The following is a 25,736-nucleotide window of genomic DNA, read 5'->3' on the forward strand; positions in this document are numbered from 1 at the left end:
CAATGATCAACATCTTATTCAGAGGCATAATAGCACTGCCAGAACTCCCCTTTCTCATCTCCTATTATTATTAATGTGGTGTGATTACTTAATGTACATTGTGTCCCAGAGCATGCTTGTTGCCTGTACATACATACATATATACATAATACATAAGCCTTACCCTCCCAAACCAGCCATTATCAAGAAGGAGAGAAAATCACAAGTGGTAAAGACAGATGTGGTAAAGAACCTAGTGTCCAGAGCTCTCACTGTGATCAGGCCTTTATTTTATTTGTCACATAATGAAATATTCCTTCGTTCTGGATTCAGAATGAACCAGCAGCTTGATTCTGTCAGTGACTCCACTGAGTACTTTCCTGTACATTATCCCATTTTCAGTTTTGCAGAACAATAGGTGGCTTTGTGTTTGCTTTGCAGATGTAGAATCTGAGATTCAGAGAAGGGCCTTGGCCACACCCCAACCTGTGTTGAGTACAGTGCTTGTGTCAGTATTCCTTGTTGCTTACAGATCAAAGATGCTTAGGTATTTCTGGGGAGTCTTGAAAATATACCATGTGGGAACTCGGTGATGTCTGTGCAAACTACAAAAAATGAAAGTTACAAAGCTATACCATTAGGTTGGATCTTAATTTTCCCTGGTTAGAAATGATTGATTCATTTCCCTAGTTTTGTACGTCAGGCTTGATTGCACATAAGAATTGCTTAGTAGGTGTTAGTAACAGAAACCACAAGACAACTCCCTCCTGAAAAATGCTAGGGGCCACCCTTGATGTAGCACCACTCGTGATCTTAATCAAACCAAAACACGTAGCAATGCCAAGTCCTGCCACTAGATGTCCTAGCTTAGTTTTCTGGAGCAGGCCCAATAGTGGGCCCAAGTGATTCCAGTGGGAATTCTTACTAGGCTGTGTCCACCTGTTCTTCATCAGTGTCCTTTAGAAGGATACCCAGGTTCCGTGTGGCTTCTGCTCAGGGCCCTCCATAGTGTTCAAATGTTAACCAGAAGACAGAGCATCAGAGGCTGAGATTTTCCCTGGTCACTCTATAGATGGTGAAGCACAGAAGTTAAGAATACATTGTAACAACTTTTTGGATCTGGGCATATTTATTCAAGTTTCTGTTTCTGCTTTTTATTTTCGTGTTAACGGTTTTATCCATAGAATGTTACTGAGCACTTGCAGTCCTTTAGAGATTGGAGAAACATTTGTGTTAAGAAGGTATGTGACTTCCATTAGTTGTTTTGAGTATGACTGTGTTGGAGTGTTCATTTCTGCTAAAAGAATGAGTTCGACCTTCATCTTTTCTGATTTTACTTTTCATTTCTGGGCACAATTAGTTTTGTTCCATCTCAAGAATTTTAGTAAAAACTTATATGCGGGTATCACTGCCTAATCATCATTTGAATATCATATTTGATCAGTTTCCAAAATGATTACAACTCCTGGATAAAGGCAAATCTGATTTTCTATCCCAGCTTCCATCATTTTTACGATTCTGTGATTTCCTTGGCGTTAACTTTGTAGGGTTATTGTGGCAGTTAAAAGATAATATTTGTAAACTGCTTTAGGATAGTGTCTGTCACATAGTGAGCATTCAACAAATGTGATATTGTCATAAATATAATATTCTCTCCCTTTTAACTGTGATCTTCTAAGAAAGAGGAACATTTTGCATTTGCTGCTCTTTCCCTTGTATCTAATACAGAATTTGACACACACAATGAATGTTTAGATAAATGAGTCACTTTTAGAATTAGGTGATTTTTTTTTTTTTTGGAAAGAGGATTTAGAACATAGGAATTCCTTTGATCAGTAGCCAAATCCCCAAGTGGAAGTAAAGGCATAATGGAATTATCTTGTACATGTACCATCTTCTCTAGTACTTTCTAGAGGTGACACTCTTTCCCTTCTGCATTCTCATATTTGATAAATTCTAAATCTAGACAGGTTAGACAGCCATCCTCAAAATCTTGTTTCCTTGACAACCACCATATTAAATAGTAAGGGGGGAGGGGGTGAATGTCAACGTAACCACAGTCTGAGACTTCTGAAGCAGGACTTCAAGGTCAAGGTTAAAATATTTGAAATTGCAATAAGACTTTTGGTTAATGTTTGTTAGATGTATTACAAGCGCTGAGTGAAACCGTCATCTTTTCAGGGTGACCAGCAAAAGAGGCTCATTTTGACTGTCAGCCAGAAGGAATTCGGACTGCCATGGACAAGGTGTTCCTTTGGATCTTTTTAATACACCAAGAGAATTTTGCCTTCCATGTGTTGTGAAAGAATACAGTTTTTAGACCCACCAGAAATTAATGAAGTGTCACTCATGTTTTATCCTCCTTAACCCTCTTTATCTACTTGGGATTTGCCCTCCCATGTGTTTAGGGTTATATTCACCCACAAGGTGGATCATGTGTTTAGGGTTATATTCACCCACAAGGTGGAGAACCAAGATTGTCACAGGCAAGGCTTCACCTACAAAGTGCTACAAAGCCCTCTGAAAATGAAAAGCAAAGTGCCTCATTAATGCAGAGCAGCGTGGTGCCTCTTTAATTGCAACCTATGTGGCTGCCCTTTGGATGGCTCCCTGGGAAGGAGATGGTGAGAGTGCAAAGAAGGACGGGGGTGAGAGTGAGAGAAACTGCTCCCCAAATCTCCAGATGAACTTGATAACAGAGGAGTGTGTTTTCTGATTCATTTACCTTCTGATTAAATTCAAGAAGGCAGGAAGAACTGCTGGATCCAGCAGATGCTAGTATCAGGAATCAGGATTTTGATATATTTATGGGCTTTTGCACACATCTCTGCTTTGTGGCTACTTTGGTCTTGTGTGATTTTGTAGAGCAGCGTTTCTCAACCTCGTTTTTAAAGCTGTCATACCCATTTCTTCTTTTTAGTCTTTTTTTTTCCCCCTGTTATTTTTCTGATTAGCTCTTTGCCATGAGATTTTAATACCAGACCATTGGAATATCTGATTTATTTTCCTTCACAAGAACAAATGTTTGCCTTTGTTAAGAGTACATACAATAGCTGGACTCGGTGGCTCAGCCTGTAATCCCATGCTTTGGGAGGCTGAGGTGAGTGGCTGCCTGAGCCCGCAGGTTCGAGACCCGCCTGGGCAACTTGGCAAGACCGCATCTCTACAATAAATTAAAAAATTAGCTGGGCGTGGTAGCTTCCAGTTTCTTGGAAGGCTGAGGGGGAAGGATCACCGGAGCCCAGCAGGTCGAGGTTGCGGTGGCCTGGAGCGTGCCACTGCACTCCAGTCTGGGCAACAGAGTGAAAAAAAAAAAAAAAAAAAAGTACATACAATAGAGTCAATTTATGGTATTGGAAGCAATTAAAGTCTTTTTTTCCCCTTGCATTTAATAGCAGAGTGATTGGCTCTATTCTCACCATTTTGAGCAGAAATGAAAAATAATTAATAAAATATATATATGCACACATATATATATACACTCATAAATATACATATGCGTGCGCGCGCGTGTGTGTGTGTGTATGTATGTATGTAGCCAGCTTTGTGTATCTGTGGGATCCATATTCTTGGACTCAATCAACCAGGGATGGAAAATATTCATGGGAATGAAATTGATGGTTGCATCTGTGCTGAATATGTACAGATTTTTCCCCCTTTAATTATCTAAACAATACAGTATAACAGCAACTAACATAGCATTTACATTGTATTAGTTATTATAAGTAATCTAGAGATGATTTAAAATATGGGAAGATGTATATTAGTCATATGCAAGCACTGCACATTTTATGTGAGAGACTTGAGCATCCATGGATTTTGGCATTCTCAGGTCCTCGAACCAATCCCCTGTGGATACCAGGGAGCAACTACACACACCCACACATGTACCCATATGTGTGGGGACATAGGACTTCCAATTAGTGGGGATCCAACTTAACTAGAGCATCTTCTTTTCAGACCACATTCTCACCCCTGTGCTGCCAGTAATGTCTTTACACACAGGTATCTACACTTAGGTAAATGAAGACCACAGACCAGTTATGGCATACATTGATAAAATGCCATGCCATTCTAATTTAGAGCTGGAACAGTAGCCACCTGGATGTCTTTGTCATCCTACGTCCCAGCCTCCCTCACTTCTGTCTTCTGTCAAGGTAGACCACTCCCCTGAATGCTGTGATAATGCTTTTTGAAATTATTTGCTATACCTCTCCAAACTGTGCTGCTATTCCCTCAAAGCAGTCATTTGGCACAGAATCACAAACTTCGACATCTCTGAAGTGTTTGTTGAATGAATGAATGATGAATGAATGAATGAAGCTGGTTCACCAGTTTATTTCCATTGGGAGGAATGGTTCTCAATAACCATTGCTTATATAAATGCATTGTTTTACTTTCTTGAAACTGTTCATTGAGTATACTTAGCATTGTGTCAGACACTGCTAAGGATACATACATAAATACATACCGTGCCCTGTAATAAGAAGAATTGCAGCTTCTAAAAATATTAAGTTCAGGCTACGCAGGAGCTAATGCAATTTTCTCCTCAGTGCATTGAAAAATCTATTAGTTAAGAAGGCAGCTATATTTCAGGAAATTAAACCACTGTAACAGTCCAGTTCACAAATCAGAACTCCCAGTGCTTTGAAATGCTTCATTTCATAACTTAAAGTACTGAGGGATGTTCAGGCAATCCGTAATGCTCCAGTGACCATCCCCTCAAGCTTCACAAAGCTAAATAGAGGATGCCTCTTGCCGGGCAATGAGAGAGGAGGGGTTTTGTGCTACTGATATGAGAAGGAATGTGTTTGTAGATACGGATTCCCCCGGATTCACATTCCACCAGATTCACATTCCGCCGGATTCACTATGCCTTTGTCATAATTCTAGAATTACTTATGTTTGTGGAAGATGGCTTCTCAGTAGACTTCCAAATGATAAGCATTTTAGGTGCAATCCAGCTCATCTTATAGGGTTGTATACTCTGAATAAATGTTCATTGATACTTAGGGGAGATTGCAGTCACCTGCAAAGACCAGCTTTGAGGCTCTTACGAGGTTTCTTTCCAAGTTGGGAATGTGAGAAGATGTGAAATATGTAATTCAGCTCTCCCGTTGATACTGCTTACCAGGAATTTCACTGTAGCTGACCTAGAGCTACTTTTATTGGAACAGGATTTCTAAGTTCAAAAAGAAGTATAGCCAGGATGCCTTCTTGACTTCATAGTAATAAACTATCTATGAGGTATAGAGATATCTCAAGAATGCCTGATCTTACATCAATACTTTATTGTATTGATCTTTCAGAAAGATCGTCTCTCCCTGTACATTCAGTAAAGTATCAATCTGAGGTGGGACACTGAAGCTTGGGGCTATCTTATGGCTTGTTTCTGAGCAGCAAGTTGGTTTTTGATCTAGTATAAATGATTCAGCCATGAAGGTCTTTGGGACATAATGTTTTCTGTGTCTCCTACCTTAGTATTTCCTAAAATAAAATCTGAGGACACCTGGGATATTAGCTAAAAATAAAGATTTCTGGGCTCTACCCCAGACCCAATGAATTGGTATGATCCTGAGAGTCTGCCTTTTCAGTAGGCTTCCTCTGAAGTTCTGGTGCCTGCCAAATGCCTTCTGTTAATATTTCCTCCATAAATCACTGGAGTATATTCCAACAATCTAGGTGAGAGCATATGTCTTTGCTAATGAAAACCCTTTTGTTTTTCCCACTGTCTCTGGGATATTATCCATTGCTCTTTAGCATGATGTACGGTATTCTCCAACATTTGGGCCCTTTCCTGTCTTTCCATATCTTTCTGCATCACATCCAACTCCAAACTTGACATCAAGTGTGTTATTTTACACACACAAACACAGTTGTTTATATCTCTGTGACTTCATTCTCCTATTATGCTTGTCTCAGTATTTGAGAAACTTAATTTTTAATCATTGCTCAAGATCAAATTTAAGGCTCACCTTTTCCAGACATCTCTTATTGCTCTTTTTCCTTACTTACCACTCTCCTTTAATTATTCTTCTGTTAGACTGCTGCTGTACATACACAGGCATCCTCCATATCCATGCTCAATCAAACAAGGGTTGAGAGTATTTTTTAATGGATGATTATATCTTTATTGAGCATGTACTAGCGTTTTTCTTGTTGTTATCCCTGACACAATACAGCGTAACAACTATTTACATAGCTTTTACATTATTGTAGGCATTATAAATAATCTGGAGATGATTTGAAGTATATGGGGGATGTGCATAGGTTATATGCAGATACTGCATTATTTTATGTAAGGGACTTGAGCAGTCTTGGATTTTGGTATCAGAGGATGGGGGAATCCTGGAGCTAATACCCCCTAGATACTGAGACTGGCTATACTTGAAATTTATCACAGTCCAGTTTACGCTGTTCTGTAATTACAGATATAGTAACTGTTTTCCAAGATGGCACCCAGTAACCCCATTTTCTAGAATTCGTTAATACCCTTGTCTGGTCGCTTCCCACATTGCATTAGCTGTCCTGTGTAACCAATAAGATGTTTCAGGAATGACACCATGATACTTCTAAGACCAAGTCATTATAGACAGCCCTTTCAAGACTTGCTCTCTTGGATGACTCACTTTGGGGGAAGCCAGGTATCATGTTGTAAAGATACTCAGGCAGCCCTCTGGGGTGATTCACATGACAATGAACTGAGGCTTCCTAGTGACAGCCAGCATCCACTGCCAGGCGCATTTCAAGGGGCTACCTTAGAAGTAGATCTTAAACCCCAAGCCAGTATTCAGATGACTACAGACTCAATTGACTATTGACTGCAACTTCATGAGTAATCTTGAGCAGGCATGACTTAGCTGATACGCTCCTAAATTCCTGACATACGGAAACCATGTGAGATAACAAATAACTGTGGCTATTTTCAGCTGCTGTGTTTTGAGACAACTTGTTAGGCAATGATGGAGAATGAATATCCACTAGACCATAAACTCCTTGAGAGGATCAGCCATGTTTATTAGTCAAGGACCCTTGTCCCTTATCCTCCTCAGTACTTGACCCATATCAAATGTTCCACAAATATTTATTTAAATGATCTCAACTGAACTAAGATGGAGTTTCTCTTTGCTGCCACAGGTAAATACTCATAAATGCAGATGTCTTTAATAGATATGGAGCTCATCTTTGGCTGTAAATATTATTAGTAATAAAATTAGCAACAATAGCCAATGTTTATATATAGCACCAGAATTCTCACTATCCTTTGGGGTATGTACTGTAAATATTCCCATTTTACCAATGAAAACACTGAGGTACATAGAGGTTTAACCACTTGCCCAGAGAGACCCAACTAGTGAATGGTTTAACTACTTGCCCAGAGTGACCCAGCTAGTGAACAATGAGACCAGGATTCAGATCCAGACAGGCAGACCAGAGTGTGTGATTAGCATTTTAAAAGCTCATGTTGACCCCTTATGTGGTAGTCACTGTACCAGACACCTTGATTCCCTACCTCATTTAATGCAATATGCATTAATTTTCTATTTTATGGGTTTGGAGATGGAGGCTTAGAGCGGTAACCTTGCTAGGCTGATGGTGGTGGAGTCAGGATTTAAAATCTGGCCAGCAGGCCTCCTGAGCTCATGTTCACTTCCGGATCCTCCTTCAGAGCATCCACAGAGTCTCTACCCCACCCAAGCCCCTCTCCTTCCATTTTTCAACAATCATCCTCTGAATGTACAGGTTGGTTGCAAACAACATGAAAGGCAAATGACTTTCAAACATTCTGTATCTGGGGATGATGTCTTTTTAATTTTTAAAACTGTGTCAACGTGATTTGTAATCCACAGCAAAGGGTTGATATGGTTAAGAAATTTATTTTGGGCAATAAATGTTTTCAGTATGATAGAGGAAAGCTTACAGACTACAAACATATAAATGCCCCAGGAAAGAAGCAGGATATGCTACAATTATCCCTATTTTACAGATAAGAAAAGTAAGGCCCAGAGAAAAAGCCATGAATGCTAAGGCTAAACTAAGCCCTTTCTTTGTCCTAATTACCTTGAGAAAATTGCTTCTTGGTGAATGGAGTTTTGTCTGGATGAAGAAGTTCAGTTCTGAACCTGTAATAACCCAGAAGAGTGAAAAGTACAGCTGAAGAGGCCAGGGCCAGTGGGAAAGGAGGGAAAGAGAGAAACGAATCATTTCAGAGCAGAGTATCTAGACCTGTAGGACTATACCATGGAATAAGGGAAAGGACCACCGAATTTCGGGTATTGGGATAGTACCCAACCTTTAGGCTTATTAGGAGGGGTTTAAATAAGTTAACCCATTTTAAATCCCACCATAATGCCTGATACCTTGTAAATGCTAGTTCGTTTTTTTTTGTTGTTGTTATCCCTGGGACATGTCAATGCTTCCTGAAAATCAACATCTTCAAGGAGAAATGGACATCATTTCCTGACAAAACCAGCTCCTTTGCCTGTCTTTGCCTTGTTTATCAAAGGTCAGAAACTTAGGATCACCGTTGAGACATGGTTTTCCTCCATCTCATGTATTTTGAATAGTCACCGTTCGAGCTGTGTCCACTGTCCAGCCCTCTGCCTCCATGTTCACGTCACTAACCTGGTAAACTTTTCTATGGAGCACCCAGTACCAGATGTACCCTAGAATCACTTGCAGCACCTCATAGGAACTCCCCTTAGGGCCCACTGAGTAACTGGTGCTTTCTTCAGGAAGGTGAATTTCTCCTTGAGAATGTTACCCAACCCCTACTTTACATAAAACCCTTGAAACCCAAGATTGCTTATACCCCTTTATGTGAGTTCGTTAGGTGGTAATCTTGGGCATGATTGCGTTTTTGCTAATTAAAGCTTAGACTATGCTGCTTAGAATTATTAGCAGCCATTGCAAGGATAATGGTCTGACCATTAAAATGAGCTACCTTTTATTTTTATTATCGTTTTAATTATGTAAACCCTTTGGCATGCTCATAATGATGAGAGCATGGTGGGATATTGTCTGCCAGGTGTTGTCATCGCTATAAGACACTCTTGGGTAAATCTGCCTGGTAGCCTCCAGGTTTCCTTAACCTTCCTCTGAGGATGCTCTTCTCTCCATTGACCCTATGATGTAAAGTCCCTGGTAGAACTGAATCTTGTTGGAGTGTGGGAGTGGGATCAATACCAGTGTGGATTGCATCAAGAGACTGCCCCAAAAGGTTGCACGGGTGGCCACATCTGCCCACTTTTCAACCTCTTCTTCAAACCAAAAATGTGCTGTCCAGTTTGGAGATCCACCAGAGAGGCTTTGTATTTTTCAGATTTCCCTTAGGAATTTTGCTCATCTTTTGTATAGAATCATAGGGAGAGGTGATAAATGACTTATTTCCCCTGACAAAACGGTCTTCATTTCTGACTTCACCTTTACTATCAGAGTACCACATCCCTGGCTTTTCTCAAGCTCGAAAACCTGACCTGAGATTTGATAATGCTGACAGACATTCACTGGGTGAAGAGAAATGGACTTAGCAGAGTCCCTTTGAGGATGAGTGCTGGGCATCCTCCTAGCAATGTTGTGAAGAGAATGCTATAAACCCCCATTTTGCAGATGAGAAAATGAAGGCTCATGGTGGCTGATTTGCACTGGGTCACACAGCTTATTAGAGGTGGAACCAATTCTAAAGCCCAGGCTTTGGAGCTCAACTCACCATGCCTCTTCCATTGTACTGTACTTACCCTGGGCTTTACCATTTCTCCTAAGTGAGGAAAATGTCAAAGGCCGGATTTGAACTTCATGGTCATGCTCATTCATCAACCTGTTTTTGAGTAATTACTGTGTTGTTACTACAGTAAAAAAGACATTGTCTCTGCCTCAGGAAGTTTCAGTCAAGTGCAGGAGAGGGACATGGAAAATTAAACACAGTGTGATAACATGCTGTGTTAGAGAAAGGGAAACAGCTTGTTTCGGGAGCCCTAGCCCAGCCTGGGGTAGCAGGGAGGAGGTGACTTCTAAGTTGAGACTTGAAGGAGGGCAGAGAGTGAATTAAGGTAGGGAAGAGCGTGCTAGATGCTGAGCTACCTCTAAGAGAATGAGGTAATATAAAAATAATAATATAATAGATATAATTATTATTATTTATAGTACACGGATCTGCTGCTTACCACAGATTTTTTCCTCCTAGATCCCTTGGTTTCCTACCCTTTCCTGCTATCTGAATACAAACTCATCCACATGCCTCCTTTACCTCTAATTGAACACTTGGATGTAATTGGTTATGTATTAAGTTGGGGACTTGGAGTGACATTCAGGCTGGACTCATGTTGAGATTAATTTATTCCTGTAGTCTTCCTGTTTTGCGACGTATCTGAGTGCCCCACATGTATGTTAAAAATAAAGCGGAGAGTCGGGGCGATCTAATTAGACGGCTTAACCTAACGCTCTGGTGTTCGGGCTTCACCAAGTTCTCCTGCTTTGATGGTAACCAAAATAGATGAGTAAGTTAATCAAAGGTCTGATTAAATAGTAGAGCTCTGCAGCGTGGACCGATGATTGCCAAGCTTCAGTTCAGGCAAATTGTCAGGGGAGAGAGGAAACTGAGCTGAGCTCCAAAGGCCAGGGCTTTCAATGAGAAGAGTTTTATAAAGCTCACAGGAGGGAATTACTGACTGAGTCCTCAGATCTGAAGGCAATGGCTAGTCAGGAAGCTAACTCCAAAAGAAGGATAGTGTGACTTGGAGAAAGAACACAAATCTTCCGCCGGCAAGATTCTGGCTGTAATTTTGCATATTGCTTGCAGTGGGGGTGTAGATAAATCACTCTCCTTCCTGTGCATACTTGCCTGTCTTCCTCCCTCCCTCCCTTCCTTACTCTCTTCCTTCCTTCCATTCCAGATTCATAGTTTGCACCTATTATTATAAGTCATTAGGCTTTGATCTTCCATCTTTCATTTAATTTCTGTCCTTGTGTTAACAGCATGACTCTGCTTGTTGTGTTAAGTTTATTCTTCCAGGTTCTCTCTCACCCTTCTCTCCTCTTTGTTTCCTGTGAGACTGACACATGAAGGCTGGGTCCCTGATCTCACTTTCCCTCTGGCTTCCAACTGGGTTGGCCAGAGGGCACCCTACCAGGAGCTCAGTGAACAGGAAGAGAGTGATGTTGAGATGTTTTTCCATGTTCCCCTCCTGTAGGTCACCACAGGTAGGCTGTGCCCTCTCCTGAAGGTTGGCTCTCCTGCCAGGTAGGCTTACTTACGGCTATTCTTTTTCGACTCCAGCAAATGCTGGCCTTGACCCTTGTGGCCTTGAGGTGGTAATGGCCCTAAGTACTCTTCTCCTCCCCGCGTAACTACACAGCCCTTGATTCTGCATATACTGCCATTAAATAGTGCGTTTATTGCTACATTTTCCTTAGACTCTCCAGTAGAGTGTGCCATTTCCACCCACACCCTTTCTGGTAGGATGAAATAAACACTTAGAAGTAATGGCCTTTATAAATGGCAGAAACTCATTAAGCAATGATACTGGAACCTGGATTCAGGTGTATCTGACTCCAGAACCCAAGGTTTTTTGCTCCACTGTACCCCCGAGACCCTCACCTTCAATGTGACACAGTAAAAGAGGAATTGACACCTAAATGCTTGGAATAAGGGGGGGGAATCAGGAAGAAGGGTAGGAGTTTATGTTTACTGAGTGTATTTTGTGTACCAGACACTTGAGTTCATTAATCTCCTCTAATTTTTATATCAACTGGATGATGTAGGCATCACCTTCATTTTACAGGTAGAGAAACTTAGGCTTAGAAAGATCAAATGCCTTATGTGGAGCTGGAGCCCAGATTTGGACTCCTGTCTATTTTTCCTTCCTCCATGCCACCAAGGTACGAGGTGACAGGGACTACAGACATATAATTGGTGATTATGCTGCTCAAGACTGACACATGGTGAACAGTCCATCAGTTGGGTTTCCTGTTTTCAGGTCAAAAATGTACTCACGTAAGCAAAGGACCATTGCAAAATTGAGAATATGGAGTGGCTAAAACACTATTTTCTAATCAAATATGAAGATGAAAATATAATATGGAGTGGGGTTTGGGAGAAGGAATAGGGCACATGAGTTAACATGGGAGTCCTTCATAACTTTCTTAAGTCGGCTTCCTGTGCCCCTGTTTTCCCACCATCACCAGGTCATTATATGTTAAAAAAAATGTGGTTGCCTGGTTTTTCTTTACAGCAATAGTAGTAGCAGCTAATTTTTAAAACTTAGAAAGTACAGATCAAATATACATAGTATGTATATATACACATAAATGTATGTGTATACATATATACATACATGCATGCATACATACATACACACACATGAAGGCCTTGATCACACTTACCCTCTGACTTCCAGTTGAACTGGCCAGAAATTACCCTACCAAGAGCTCAGTGGGCAGGAGGAGAGTAATGCTGAGATATTTCAGATGGATGGATGGATGGACGGACGGACGGACGGACGGACAGACAGACAGGCAGACAGACAGACAGATAAATATAGATAGATAGATAGATTGATTCCCAGAGTAGTTTGATGTCTTACTTCTACTTTCTCTGCATCATTATGACTGTATGTGTTTTTATGTTGTTTGATTACACATAGTGGTTTTTAAACAAAAGCAATTTTAAAGCTTGCTTTTTTCTTTTAACACCATATGCATGTTTTAATCTACATTGTTTTAAGCCTTTACATAATATGCTCTCAGAAAAAAAAGTATCATATTTTAATTAATTGTTCCCTTCAAAGGCTTTTGGATGGTGTTCTTTCTCTGCTTTTATGACATGGTGATGAATATCTTTGAGAATAAGAGTTGGGCTTTTTTTTTTTTTTTTTTGCATTGGAGTCTCACTCGGTCGCCCAGACTGGAGTACAGTGGCCGCTCCTGGCCACTGCAACCTCGACCTGTTGGGCTCCAGCGATCCTTCAGCCTCAGCCTTCCGAGTAGCCAGAATTACAGGCATATGCTACCACGCCCGGCTGATTTTTTGATTTATTGTAGAGATGAGGTCTCGCTGCCCAGGTGGGTCTCGAACCCGCGGGCTCAGGCCATCCACTCACTCAGCCTCCCAAAGGCACAGGATTACAGGCTGAGCCACCGAGCCCGGCTGAGTTTGATTTTTTGTTTGTAAATTTGAGTTACGTTTTTAAGAACAATGTCCTCAAAATGGAATTATAGGGACAAAGGAGATGCATATTTTTTGGAATCCTGATAAACGGACCATATTTCCCATTAAAGGGTTCTATTATAAGTGTTCACCTCTTGAAAATAAGAAGTGTGCTTTGGCTTCCATGGAAACTCCCTACAGCAGCTAGGACAGAGCCTCTGCCCACGATCATCTTTTTAAATGACTGTGCACATTTGAAATCTTTATCATGCTGGTGTTATGTTTATTTTTTGCCTTGCCTTTGAATACCATGTGGTACTAAGGTGTGTGCCTTAGTGACGACTCTATCCACCAGTGGGCCATAGATTTTTCCATTATATACTGTGAGGATTATAGTGTTAGCACTCCATGGGTCATTCATTTCTGTCCTCCTATGTGTGTTTTCTCTCTTGCTATCAGGTAAAAAGTGTTTTCATAGATTATGACCTGGTCTTCCCTGTCGGGTTTATCTGAGAAGCAAGAGAAAGGAAGAAGGTGAAAGATTGCAAAACATAATACCCAGAATGTATAAACAGTGCCTACAAATCAATAAGCAAAAATGAAAATTGAAAAATGAGCAAAGGATATGAATTCAGAATTGACAGAAAGAAGAACTCAAGTGGTTAATGAGCATATGAACAGTTACCTGAACTCACACAAGTAATCAAAGTCCAGCCATCAAAAGGGTAAAATTTTAGTTAAATAGATAATATCATGTATTGGTGAGAAAATAAGAAAGTAGACACTCTTGTGCATTGCTGGAGGAATGTAAACTGGTATATCAGTTCTGGAATGCAAGGAAGTGCAGTTTAATAAAATAAAGTACAGCAAGTCCCCTACTTACAAAAAAAAAAACCAAAAACCAGACTGGACTACTAATCTATTCAATTGCAACTTAAAAATTAAAAACATAAGCTTTAACAATACCATTAACACTAACCTTTAATGACACAAATGGAATATGATTTAAAGAAATAAACTTATGTAGGAACAATTAGACAGTGATTGCAAAAAGTATATATAGTATGATTCGATTTTTGTAACTTTATGTCTTTTTTGGCATATCCTTATTTTCTCTAGTGGACCTATATAATTTTTGTAATAACAAAAATTATATTAAAAATCTCATCATGAGGTTTGCATGTAATAATTATTTCATGACTGTAACTTTTCCTCTCCCTTGATTCAGATACATTTTCTTCCAGGAAACTTCACGTGTCAAAATGTAAATTTCTTAAATCTCTTAAAAAATTCATTCACTTATTTGACAAATTTTTACTGGATACTTTTTATGTCGTAGACACCATTTATAATGTTTAAGCAAAGAATTAATGTAGTGATTTTTGTTTCCTTTCTCCACTACCTTCTCTGCCCTGTCCTGCTTAGTCTGAAGTTTCCTGGATTCCCAACAAGCATTACTCTGGGATTTACGGTCTGATGAAGCTTGTCCTGACCAAGACTCTTCCTGCCAACCTTGAGAGGGTCATCGTCCTTGACACAGATATCACCTTTGCCACCGATATTGCAGAGCTATGGGCTGTGTTCCATAAGTTCAAAGGTAATTGTAGTCCATTTTTTTCCAAGCATTTTTGTAGGTGCTGGTATGCCAAGAACAGTGATTGTATTCTTTTAAAAAAAAAGTGAAACTGTTTCTATTTATTTGGTAAATGAAGAAGGAAGGTCTATCTTCATAGGAATAACTTAATTTAGGATGTTTCGTAGAAGATAAATATCAAATGTGTGTATTTTTTATTTTTTGTGGGGTTTTTTGAGTTGGAGTCTCACTCTTTCACCCAGGCTGGAATGCAATGGCACACTCGTGGCCACCGCAGCCTCGACCTGCTGGGCTCAGGCAATCCTACCTCAGACTTTCAAGTAGCTGGAATTCAGGCATGCGCCATCATACCCAGCTAATTTTTCTTGGTTTATTATAGAGATGAGGTCTCGCCAAGTTGCCCAGGCTGGTCTTGAATTCATGGACTCAGGTAATCCTCTCACCTCGGTCTCCCAAAGTGCTGGAATCATGGTTGTGAGCCATGGCACCCTGCCTAAATGTGTGTATTTTACATGCATAGAATGGAGTGTTTACATACCTGTATGAAGATCTGCATTTATTCGTTGTTTTTTTTTTTATTAAGCAATCCTTTGATTGCCAAGAAAGCCTATGCGGTGGTGGGGATAGATACTGATTATAGAGTATTTGAAAATGTTCTTGCAGCTTTTGCCTTCGTTATTAACATTGTGGTTTATCATTTTAAGGACTTGTATATGTTTGGCTTTAGAAGACATTCTTTCTATCTGATGGGTTTCTTCATAGCTGTTATTGTAACTCTTATCAGTGCCTCATGGTATTTGAGAGTATCTGGTGGGAAATCGTGAGCCAATAGGTGCATTTAACTTTGGCGTGGGTGCATGAGAGAGAGAGAAGTGACAGGTTAGCACATACTGTGGTCTCTTATTTTAATACCCCTCTCCTAATTGCCTTTTTAAAAATTACATCATTTTTAGAATTCTCTATATTGTATACATAGAAGAGAAAAAAATTTGACCATGACATTTTTATTTTTCTCTTAAGTTTATGTATCTTTTTCTTTTCTCTATAGCATGTTGCCTTCTGTGTTTAAAATCCCTTCTGCCTCTTCTATTAGTTCTTTATCCTATGACAGTGAAACACTACTTAATGACTTTAAATCACAGCCTTTTCATAAGTCATGGGATATTCCTGTTGGCTTCTGTTTCCATTCATGGGCAGAGAGTAAATTCCTTTCCTGGTCTGGTCACTGTCTGCTTGCTTCTCAGTGCTTCTTAGTTCTGGACTAATTGAAGAAAGTCCTCAGCAAATCAAGGGGATGACATCATGAACCCTGGGACGCTTTCCCTTATCTGCATCAAAATTTACTTTTCTTATCCATGCCAATAGTGACACTAACAAAGACATCATTTAGCAAAGCTGTTGAAATGAGTGTGTCTCAGCTGTCTAATCTCTTCTTCATAGAAAGCTTGACTCTGTCCTTTTGTTTCATAATGAAGGAATCTGAAACCAGACATGCAGGGTTTTACCCAGAGTTGAGATCAAAGTGTGTATGCCTTGGCTTCCATCAGCTGCTCTTTTCAATTTCCCCTATCATTTCTGCTTGTCTTTCCTCTTTCTGATCACGTTGAACTTACTGGGGGCAGCTTTTCTATAATTACCTGTTTTTTAATTTATATATACTTTTTGTGCTGGTTCCCAGTGTTCAGTGATGTATTTATTACATCCCTACTGGGTGTCAGGCAACAAACCTGGCTTTGGAAATAAGGAAATAAATAATGAAGGAACAGTAAGAATTGTCACCTCTCCTAAAGGAGGTTAGAGAAGGTAGCTCGGAAGGTATCTCAGAGGAGGTGATAATTGTACTCTGGATTGTTGGGTAAGAGTAATGTTTGTGTGGTAGATGCCCATGTTTTGCTTTGGGAACAAAGGTCTTAGTACTCCAGCTTCTGGGAGGGCCCTCAGGTATTAGCCCTCCTTGGGGACAGCCTCAGTTGGAGAATCACCCTGACCATGGCCACATCTCTTCCTAGGGCATGCCACATCATGGAATGGCAGACCAGCATGTGATCCTTCAAGATCAACTGCAGCCCTTCCTGCTTTCTGTCCTTCCTTTCTTGGGTACTCTTACCAAGAGCTTTCCCTAACAAACCTCTTGCATGCTAACTTCCGACTCAGAGTCTGCTACTGGAGAAACTCACCCTGCCTTGGATAAATGTTACCCTTGGATAAGTGTTACCACCAAAGCCACCAAAACAGGTGGTCAGAAATTCTAGATCTATACCTAGGAAATCACATTTACTCTATCACAGCTAACATCGACCATATAGTGCTAGTGGGGCTGTGTAGCCAGTAACAACAACACTAATAATCATAGCGTAAAATACCCCGATATCATCCATGGAAGGGAAGTCACCAGAGCTCTTGCCGCTTCCATAACTGGCCCAAGGACCTGGAAGAGCTGAGATTCAAGGCAGTTCCTGGGGCTGAGCAAAGTCTATGGGCCAAGGTCAGGACAGGGACAGGGAAAATTTAAATGCGAGGAACTGAATTTAATGGGCTGCATTTTATTTGTTCATTCTTATATTGGTTTATTTCTAGCATTTATTAGCCCTCACTGTGCACAGAAATACATTAGATGCCTTTGTTACCTAAAGCTGTTGAGAACACAGCACCTGCCTTCAAGGAACTCACAAACACTGCAGACTGTGTAACATTTTCATCTATCACTAGCAAAGGAGTAAAAACATCAGAGGTTTTCCCATGCCCATCCTAATTTTTCTGGGAAGATACAGAGATGAAAAGAAAATAAGCAAGCTCATTTCTTCTCCATATGCCACTCTTTTATACAGTTTTGTTGTTGTTTTTAATTCCTTCTAAACTGTAAATATCAGAAGCCGAGTCATGGAACAGGGAGAAAGCCTCTTAGGACAGAGCCATGAATGTAGAATGTTCTGGCCCAAGAGGGACAGTTCCCCTCTCATAAAGTCAGTTGCAATTGACATCTTTCACTGTAAACACTTTGAGTGACACTGATGCAATGTGGCCTTGTTAATTTTTCTGTGTTTTAGGATAGCTAGTTGTCTAGGGCTGCAGTGGTTCTCATGTTCAGATCACATGTAGACTTGATTCCTTGATGGTGCTGTGAATTCTTCTGGTACCCGAATTCATTACATAGGGCATCTACAAAGAAGCCTTTTTAAAACCTAGACCCCTCCTCAGGCTTTATTCTTGGGAGCTCTTGCTGCCTCTTAGAGATGTCCATGCACTACCTGAGCCTTGACTTCACCTAAGTGGCAAATATGTCCCTCCCCACTTCAGCAGTGTGTACCCTTACCTGGTTTGTGCTAGCTGCTGGAAGATTTTCAGAACCACTAATTCTCAGCAGAAAGAATCAGACATACCATGAATGACAGGAGTTCAGAGTCATCCATTCAGTCATACTGACTGAGTTCCTAGGTGTCAAATAGTTCCTAACTGCTGGGAATATTCCAAGAATAAGATTGTTTTAAGGGCAGCCCCCTTGGATCCCCTCCTGCTGTGGGAGCTTTTCTGTCCTCTCGATAAATCCTGCTTTCAAAATAAAAAAAGTTTGTTTTGAGAACCTACAGCTTCATTGGGGTTCCAATACCCAAGTGGTTACCAACCCTGACCTAACAGGAAATACAGGCAAGCTGGACATGGATGTTTACAGTGTGCCTCTCAATGGATGCTTTTTTTTTTAACCTGGTGGATGGCCTACTGTCTAGTTAGACCAACTTGTAACCGGGAAGTGGGGGTTCCCTCACACAGGAAGCTCGTTTCTGCTGGCAGATGCTCTGTGGCTCTTGTCTGACCCATGTCTATGACCAGTGCTCTGGTGCTGGGAACCTACCTGTGTTCTCCCTGGCATCCTGGGAAAACCCAGCCTGGGGTAGCCCCTGTTTCTTTAGATGGAAGGCACAAACTCAGTATGCCAGAACAGTAGGACACAAATTCAAAGATTTTGTTTTACTTTCAGATCCTGGGCAGGAAGAGCAGTTCTCCACCCCCACTTATATGAGACAGTAATGAATAGTCAGGTGGGGGCGACAACAAGCAGTATATGTAAGTGAATGGGATAGAGTGTGGGTCACCTTAAGTTAGCAGGCAAATACACTTCCAGAAAGTGGCAGGAAAGTGGGGAGTCCAGTCTACCAGACTGGAGAAATGCCTCCAAATTCTTATCTCTAGCCATGGTTGGAGCCATCTGGGTGTGGTATACAACCAGAAACTGTCAAGGGGCACCGAACCTTGCTTCTGGTCTGAGAAAGTTAAACTTGTATTCAAAATGGATGCAGAGGCAGCAGCAAATCATAAGAATTTACTACAAGACCAAGCCCAGTCCCTATTGCTGTGAGTGTATATTTGAGTGGAGGGAGACCCGCCAATAAAAAAGTAAAACGCATAATGCATTAGATGGTGATTCGTGCTCTGTGTGTATTTCAGGGAGAAGTGGACAGCGTCTAGGCACAAGGAATAGCCAGGGTAAACTTTCTGAAGTGAATGTGGCCTTTTTGAGGAACAGGATAGAGGTCAGATCAAACAGAGTGACCCCAGGAGAGGACTGTGGGCTGCTGAGGTCAGATCACAGGGGCCTTGTTGGGAAGTGAGAAGACTTGCCTTTCCTTTCAGTAATTTGAAGAGTCATTGGTGGGCTTTGAGCAGAGGTGTGATTCAGTCTGTTTTATGTGGTTAATGGTGCACACTGACTGCCCTTCTGAGACTAGGAGGAGCAGGGAAACCATTTTGGAGATGATTGCAGTCATCCAGGTGAGAGATGATGTTGGCTTAGACTCAGGTGGAACAGTAAGGGTGGTAGAGGTCATCACATTAGGAGTACAGTTTGAAGGTCAAGTTGTCAGGATATCCATTGATTGGGGGAGAGGGGCAAGAGAGTGGGATCAAGGAGGACCCCAAGGTGTCTGTATGGGTGAGATGGCATTTGTGAGACACAGAAGACTGCACAAAGGATAGGTCTTGAGGCAGATCCAGAATTGAGGGTGAGGTGTGTTAAATTTGAGATGCCTGACGGACATCCACATGAAGATGGTGCAGCGGCAGGCAGACGAATGAGTATTTGCAGAGCTGAGGGAAAGTAACTACCATTTCTTAAGGACTTCTGTTCTGGGCACTGAACTAGTCTTTGCCCATTTGAAAGTTAAATAAACTGGTCTCGAGAGAGGTTAAATCACTTTCCATGTTCAGAGAGCTGTTACATGGCAAAAGCTGGACCCCAGACAATTTGACTTTGGAATCTGCTCCGAGCACAGCCTTGTGCTGCCTGCCTCTCCAGGCTTCTTGATGAAGGCAGGCATGCCCACTGACCCGGGAGGCCACATCTACACTCAGACCAGGTGTGACAGCTGAACGTGATTCACCCAGGACCCCTGTGTGCCTTAGTTTGAGCTGCACAAAAACACTGGAAATATTACATGATTGTAGCAATTTGGGTCAGCTGTTGTGAAGGCGTAAATAATAAATGCACACCCATGATTTGAAGCTTTTGGAAGAAGGCCATGCTGAATATTCGAAATAATGTTTTCATCTGTAAAGTTGAATGCTCCCCTTTATGAGAAGCATATTGCCACAGTGTAAAGTTCCAGCCCTCAAGCAGGCACGATCAAATTGTTAAGCACACATGGGCACTGGGGCACTGCCCATCTCACCCTCATGGCGCCGCAGATATGTCACGCCAGTGGATATCGTTCAGGGCCTAATAGGCTCTCTGTGGCTCATTACAGCTAACATGTTTAAGCACCTACCCTGTGCCAGCCACTCTGTTAAACACTTTATGGGTAAACTCATTTAATCTTCACAAGCCTCCCGTGAAGCAATTATTGTTCACGAATTCCTATGTTAAAGAATTGAGAACTGATGCTTGGGGGGAGGCAGAGTAGCTCACCCAGGGACTTAAAGCTCTTAAGTTGTGGAACTGGGATTTGAACTCAGATAGTTTGACTTCAAGTCCCTCCCTGCACCACCTATTCCCTTGATGAGGAGTAAGAGAAAGCCTTGCTATGTGGGTGCAGTTAAGAGTCTGTTTGGAGAGACCAAAGTTAGATACATGATAGAATAGAACTCTAGGTGACCATATAAACCATTTTGCAGAGGGCAGGCTCAAGATGCTATAGGCATTCAGAGAACAAAGGCAGGGAGGCAGAATTAACATAGAAAAGTATAGTTTTCCCAGGATGGATTTGAATAATAAAACCTCAGTCTCCAGAATCCTAGCCCAGCATGTGACTTCCCAAAATATCGTCTTTAAGGTAGCTGAGGGCCCCAAGAGTGCCACCCATGGATTGATGATGGTCCAGTAGAAATTAGAGTTGGGGCTCACCCGAATGACTCTGTGACCATAGGTGCTATGTCCTGAAGGTGTGTGTCCCTCTAAAATCCGTATGTTGAAATGAAACCCAATCCCCAGTGCAGTGTTATTAAGAGGTGGGGCCTATAGGAGGTGATTAGGTCACGAGACCACTGGCAATGGGATTAGTGCCCTTATCAAAGAGGCCTGAGGAACTTGCTTCACCCCTTCTACCATGTAAGGACACAACTAGAAGGCACCATCTATGAAGCAGAAACTCCTAATCCAACCAGTATTCTGCTGGTGCCTTGATCTTGGACTTTCTGTCTTCTAGAACTGTAAGCAATAAATTCCTGTTGTTTATAAATTACCCAGTATTTATTTATTTCTGTTGTTTATTAAATCACCCAGTCAGGTATTTTGTTGTAGCCACGTCAATGTACTAAGACAGCTGGTTACCTGACTTCTCTGGACCGAAATGAACGCGGAACAATGCTAATGGTGTCATTGTGGGAATCGCCCAAGATAATGTGCTTTATTCTTCCATATTCCATTTTCTCTAAGGACTCCCGCCAGAGTGTATGGGATAATAGTGGGCATCATTAATATGTGTCTGCTCCGTTACCTCACAGTTTTGTCCACAAAGCCATTGGGGGCTGGGGCTGGCTATAAATGTAAAACAGTATAGAAAAAGCTGAACAAAAAGAACATTGAAAGTATTACTTTTGAAAAGACATTTGTAGAACTTTTATGCTTATAATCAGTTGCCTTGAAGGAGATTTTAAAAACCCTTTGAAGTTTCTTCTGGTCTTATCTTTCTTTCTTGCCTTGCTCCCCTGCCTGTGTCCTCTGATGTAATTGGTGGAGTAAGAAGAGGTTAGCAAAGAAGAGACCAGTTTCAAGCCCCTGCTGGTCTACTGAGCAGCAGGGTGATCTTGCAGAGGTCATTTAACCTCTCTCAACCTCGCCTCTGCACCTGTAGAAAGAAAATACTGACATCTGCTCACAGCAGTGGGGTGAGATCTGGGGAAGCAGTTCACTAATCTTGGTACCCAGTAAATGCCCAGGCCACGCGTGCGTCTTCCTCCTTCTTCCTCTCTCCTGTGTCTAAGTTTGTTATGTCCCATTTGCTTCTTTCCTTTTGACTCTAAATCCTTCTCCTTCCCTCCCTTCACCTATCTCCAGATGAAGCTCTTTGTTTCTCCCCTTTAGCTGGTATGAAAGGAATCAAAGAAGACCTTTCAAGATGACCATCCAACCTCACGCCAGTCAGGTTTTTCTGATTAAAGCCATTCCTTCTCTGCCGGCCCAGTGTGGCTTCTCCCATGGCTCGGTGTCGACAGATTTCTACTCATCTCACATCCACTTTTGACAGTTCGTAAACTTGAGAGACTGTTTTTGCCACAGGGAAGAAAAACAGAAATTTTTAAAGATATAAATTCTCAAGTAGAGTGGCTTTAAAATGACACCAACAGCCAGTGTCTGTATAGGTGATGCACTCACAGAAGACACTAGAATTCACCTGGGAAAGAGTGAGACCGGACCTCTCCTTTGTCAACAATCATACAATTTTGCTAAAAGACTGGGACGTTTCTTTTTCATCTGTGCCATGTTTTTAAAAGTTCTCCTGTACCCCAAATATTGGCAAGATTCCTGTCTCACCACCGATTTTTATCATTTTGTTGAGGTGTTTAACTTTCTCAAGCTGCTGGTTGATTTTCTACATGGAGAATTTCAGTGGCCTCCTCATGACTTCCTCCTCGTACCCTCCTGCTTTCTTCGTGTCTCGTCTCTTATCAGAATCAGAAATAATCGCTTTTGATTTTCTTGACAGATGATGCTGGTTCTCCCAATGGACCAGCTGAGGTGTGCATGACTGAAGTGTGATGTAAGGGTTTTATTATCTCTGGCAAAATTGGTGAAGTGATTTTAATTATTTTCAGATTATCTTTGAAGCAAATACACCTTTTCGTACTATAGCAGAAAGATCATTTAACTTCTCAGAGCCTCTTTTTTGTTATTGTTCTTGTTTCATAAAAGTGGGGGAATGATACATTAATAACTGCCCCACAGACTTCATCTTGGTGATTTAGTCAGATGATGACTCTGCAATTGCACAATACCTGATAAACGATCATTGCCTTCTTTCCTTCTACGTCTTTGGTCTTTTCTTTATTCTCTTGGGTGCTTTTTTTTCAATCTGAAATTGTTGAGATTTAGGGGACCAGAAACCAACCTACCTACCTGTTTTTCTTCCTTCCTCCCTTCTTCCCTCTTTTTCTTCTTTCCTTCATTTTTCCTTTCCTTCCTTCCTCCCTTCCCGCCTGTCTTCCACATCCATTCAGTCATTCATTTTTTCATTCATTCATTCCTTTCTCAGCCGCTTGAGATAAAATAGTAAGTAAGACAGAGCTGACCCTGTCCTCTTGTTGCCAAGATCTATTCAGTGCTTCTTGTGTGTTGTGTCCTGGGCTGTCTCATGTAGCCTTCATAGCAGTCTTTAAGTATGTTGCCTGAAATCCCTAACAACAAGTGGGTGGCAGAACCTGGACAGAAGCCAGGCAGATCTCAGAGCCCATGCTTTAACCATTAGATTCTCGATCCTTCTGAACACACAGTTGCATGAAAGTGTGCAGTTGCTGGAAAGGGACAATTCAGGGTGAGGTCGAATCACGTTTTAGGGAGACCATTGCGAGTCAGGGGAGGTGGGAAAGTCAGGAGGGCTTCTGAAGGGAAGAGAGATGCATTAGCCTCTAGTCTCCACTGAGAGGCAGCGTCATATACACAGGCCCAAGGTCTGCAGAGAGAATGGTGCAGACAAAACCGGAAAAGAACATTACATCTGCTTTTCAAACAGACCGGGCGGGCTCCTGCCTTTGGTCCTCTGCTCTGATGTCCCCTTTTCCTGGAATGCCTCTCCCCCAGATCTCTCCTTGTCTCTCTGTCTGCCATAATGCCCTTCAAGTCTTTGCTTAAACCTCAGCCTCTCAGCAAGGAGTTCCCTGATGGTCCCATTTAATCCTACAGCCTGAGACTCCATCCCCTTTTCTCATCCTGCTCTTTTACTATTTTTTTTTCCAGTATAACTCATCACCTTCTAATCCAGTATGTCATTACTTATCAAGACAGATGCTCTGCCCCTCCCAGTAGGCAGCACAGACCCAGGTACCAGGATATAGCTGGCTTATCTGGTTGCTGTATGTCCTTCCTACTAGTACAGGCTTCCCTTGGTGTCTGTGGGGGATTGGTTCCAGGACCTCTCACAGATACCAAAATCCACGGATGCTCAAATCCCCGATATAAAATGCTGTATTTACATAGAGCCTGTACACATCTTCCCATTACTTCTAATACCTAATACAATGTGAATGCTAAGTAAATAGTTGTTATACTGTATGGTTTAGGGAGCAATGATAAGCAAAAACAGTCTGTGCATGTTCATTACAGGTATAGCTTGTTTTCCAAATGTTTTTGATATGGAGAATAGGGTTGAATGAATCCCCAGATGGAGGACCCATATGGTGACCTGACTGCATATGAGCACCAAGAGGGCAGGGATCTTTGTTTTGTTCCTTATGTACCCAGTCCCTAAAATAATGCCTGACACATAGTAGATGCTCAATAAATATTTGTTCAATAAATGAACAAATAAAGCAGATTATTTTAGGTGAAGTGAGTGGTGGGAAATAAGACGAGAAGTTAAAAGTTTCAGCTTTAAGCTTTGCCCAGAGATCACTGAAGGACAGCTGAGAAGATCTGAAAATCCCCCTTTAGCTGTAGTGTGGGGATGATCTGAAAGGTAAGCCAGGAAACCAGTCCCTTGAAAAGAGTTTTGGCAGCAGGTAGGAGGCTACTGTTTCAGTCTAAGCGAGATATGGTCGTGGTCCATTGCAGGATATTGGCCTTGGGGACAGAGCAAAGGACGTGGATTAGAAAAGAAAGGGGAAGTAGAGAGGATAGAGCCGCATGCTGAGTTCAGTTTTGGACATCCAGAGATGGGATGAATAGGCCTGTATCTTGCAAGAAAGGTCATGTCTGAGGGATACGTATCTTCAGGCTTTGTTTTGTTTTTAATGGAACTAAAATAGAGCATTTTGCTGTTAAAATAGACGTTCTCACCAGATTATTACAGTTTCCTTTTCTGGACGTTCAGATGTACCCCAGTGTAGAATCCAGGGGTGCTGATGCTGTGTCATCTTGTCCTGCAGGAGAGTGGTTGGGCTTGATGTATCTGACAGAAGGCTAATTGGATGGTGACGGAATGTGATCAGCTAGTACACAGGCTGGGGTGAGGTGTGATTGGCAAGCCAGGATTAGTGAGGAGGAGGAACAAAGAATGCTGAGTAGAATCCATTGTGTCATGAATGCCTCCTTGTGCAGCCCAAGTGTCAGCTCCCGCCTCAAATCACCACTGCATGGCGAAGCCAGCCCTGCCTTGGGTACCTGGCTCTGTGCTGCTTCCTCGGTGGGGCAGAGGAGCAAAATCAGTTTGTCACCAGGATTCCTGGGACCCTAGTGGGACCTCTGTCAGTTGTGTGGCTTTCACAAATGCTCAGGGGAAGTGAGCTAGAGGACGCTTTTAGGCTCATAATAAAGAGGAAGAAAAGCAAATTCCTGAAAATAGAAGTGAGATGTTTCTTTTCTTACTCCCATTTCCAGTTCAAGTGTTCACTTCTGGGGTGGAGGGACAGAGAACTCAAGGGTCTTACGGTGGGGGG

General features: G+C 41.7%; 1 protein-coding gene across 1 annotated transcript in view; it reads left to right on the plus strand.

The window, feature by feature from the left end:
- The window catches only part of LARGE1 (LARGE xylosyl- and glucuronyltransferase 1), a 515,425-nt gene that overhangs the window by 253,986 nt on the left and 235,703 nt on the right, over positions 1 to 25,736 (plus strand). The window contains exon 6 of the mRNA XM_008064872.2: positions 14,549 to 14,720. Within this exon, the coding sequence (XP_008063063.1) occupies positions 14,549 to 14,720 (172 nt within the window). The remainder of the gene's footprint in view (positions 1 to 14,548; positions 14,721 to 25,736) is intronic.

Source organism: Carlito syrichta, unplaced genomic scaffold (assembly GCF_000164805.1).
Source record: "Carlito syrichta isolate Samal-C Ts95f unplaced genomic scaffold, Tarsius_syrichta-2.0.1 Scaffold308088, whole genome shotgun sequence".
In the NCBI taxonomy this organism is placed as follows: Eukaryota; Metazoa; Chordata; class Mammalia; order Primates; family Tarsiidae; genus Carlito; species Carlito syrichta.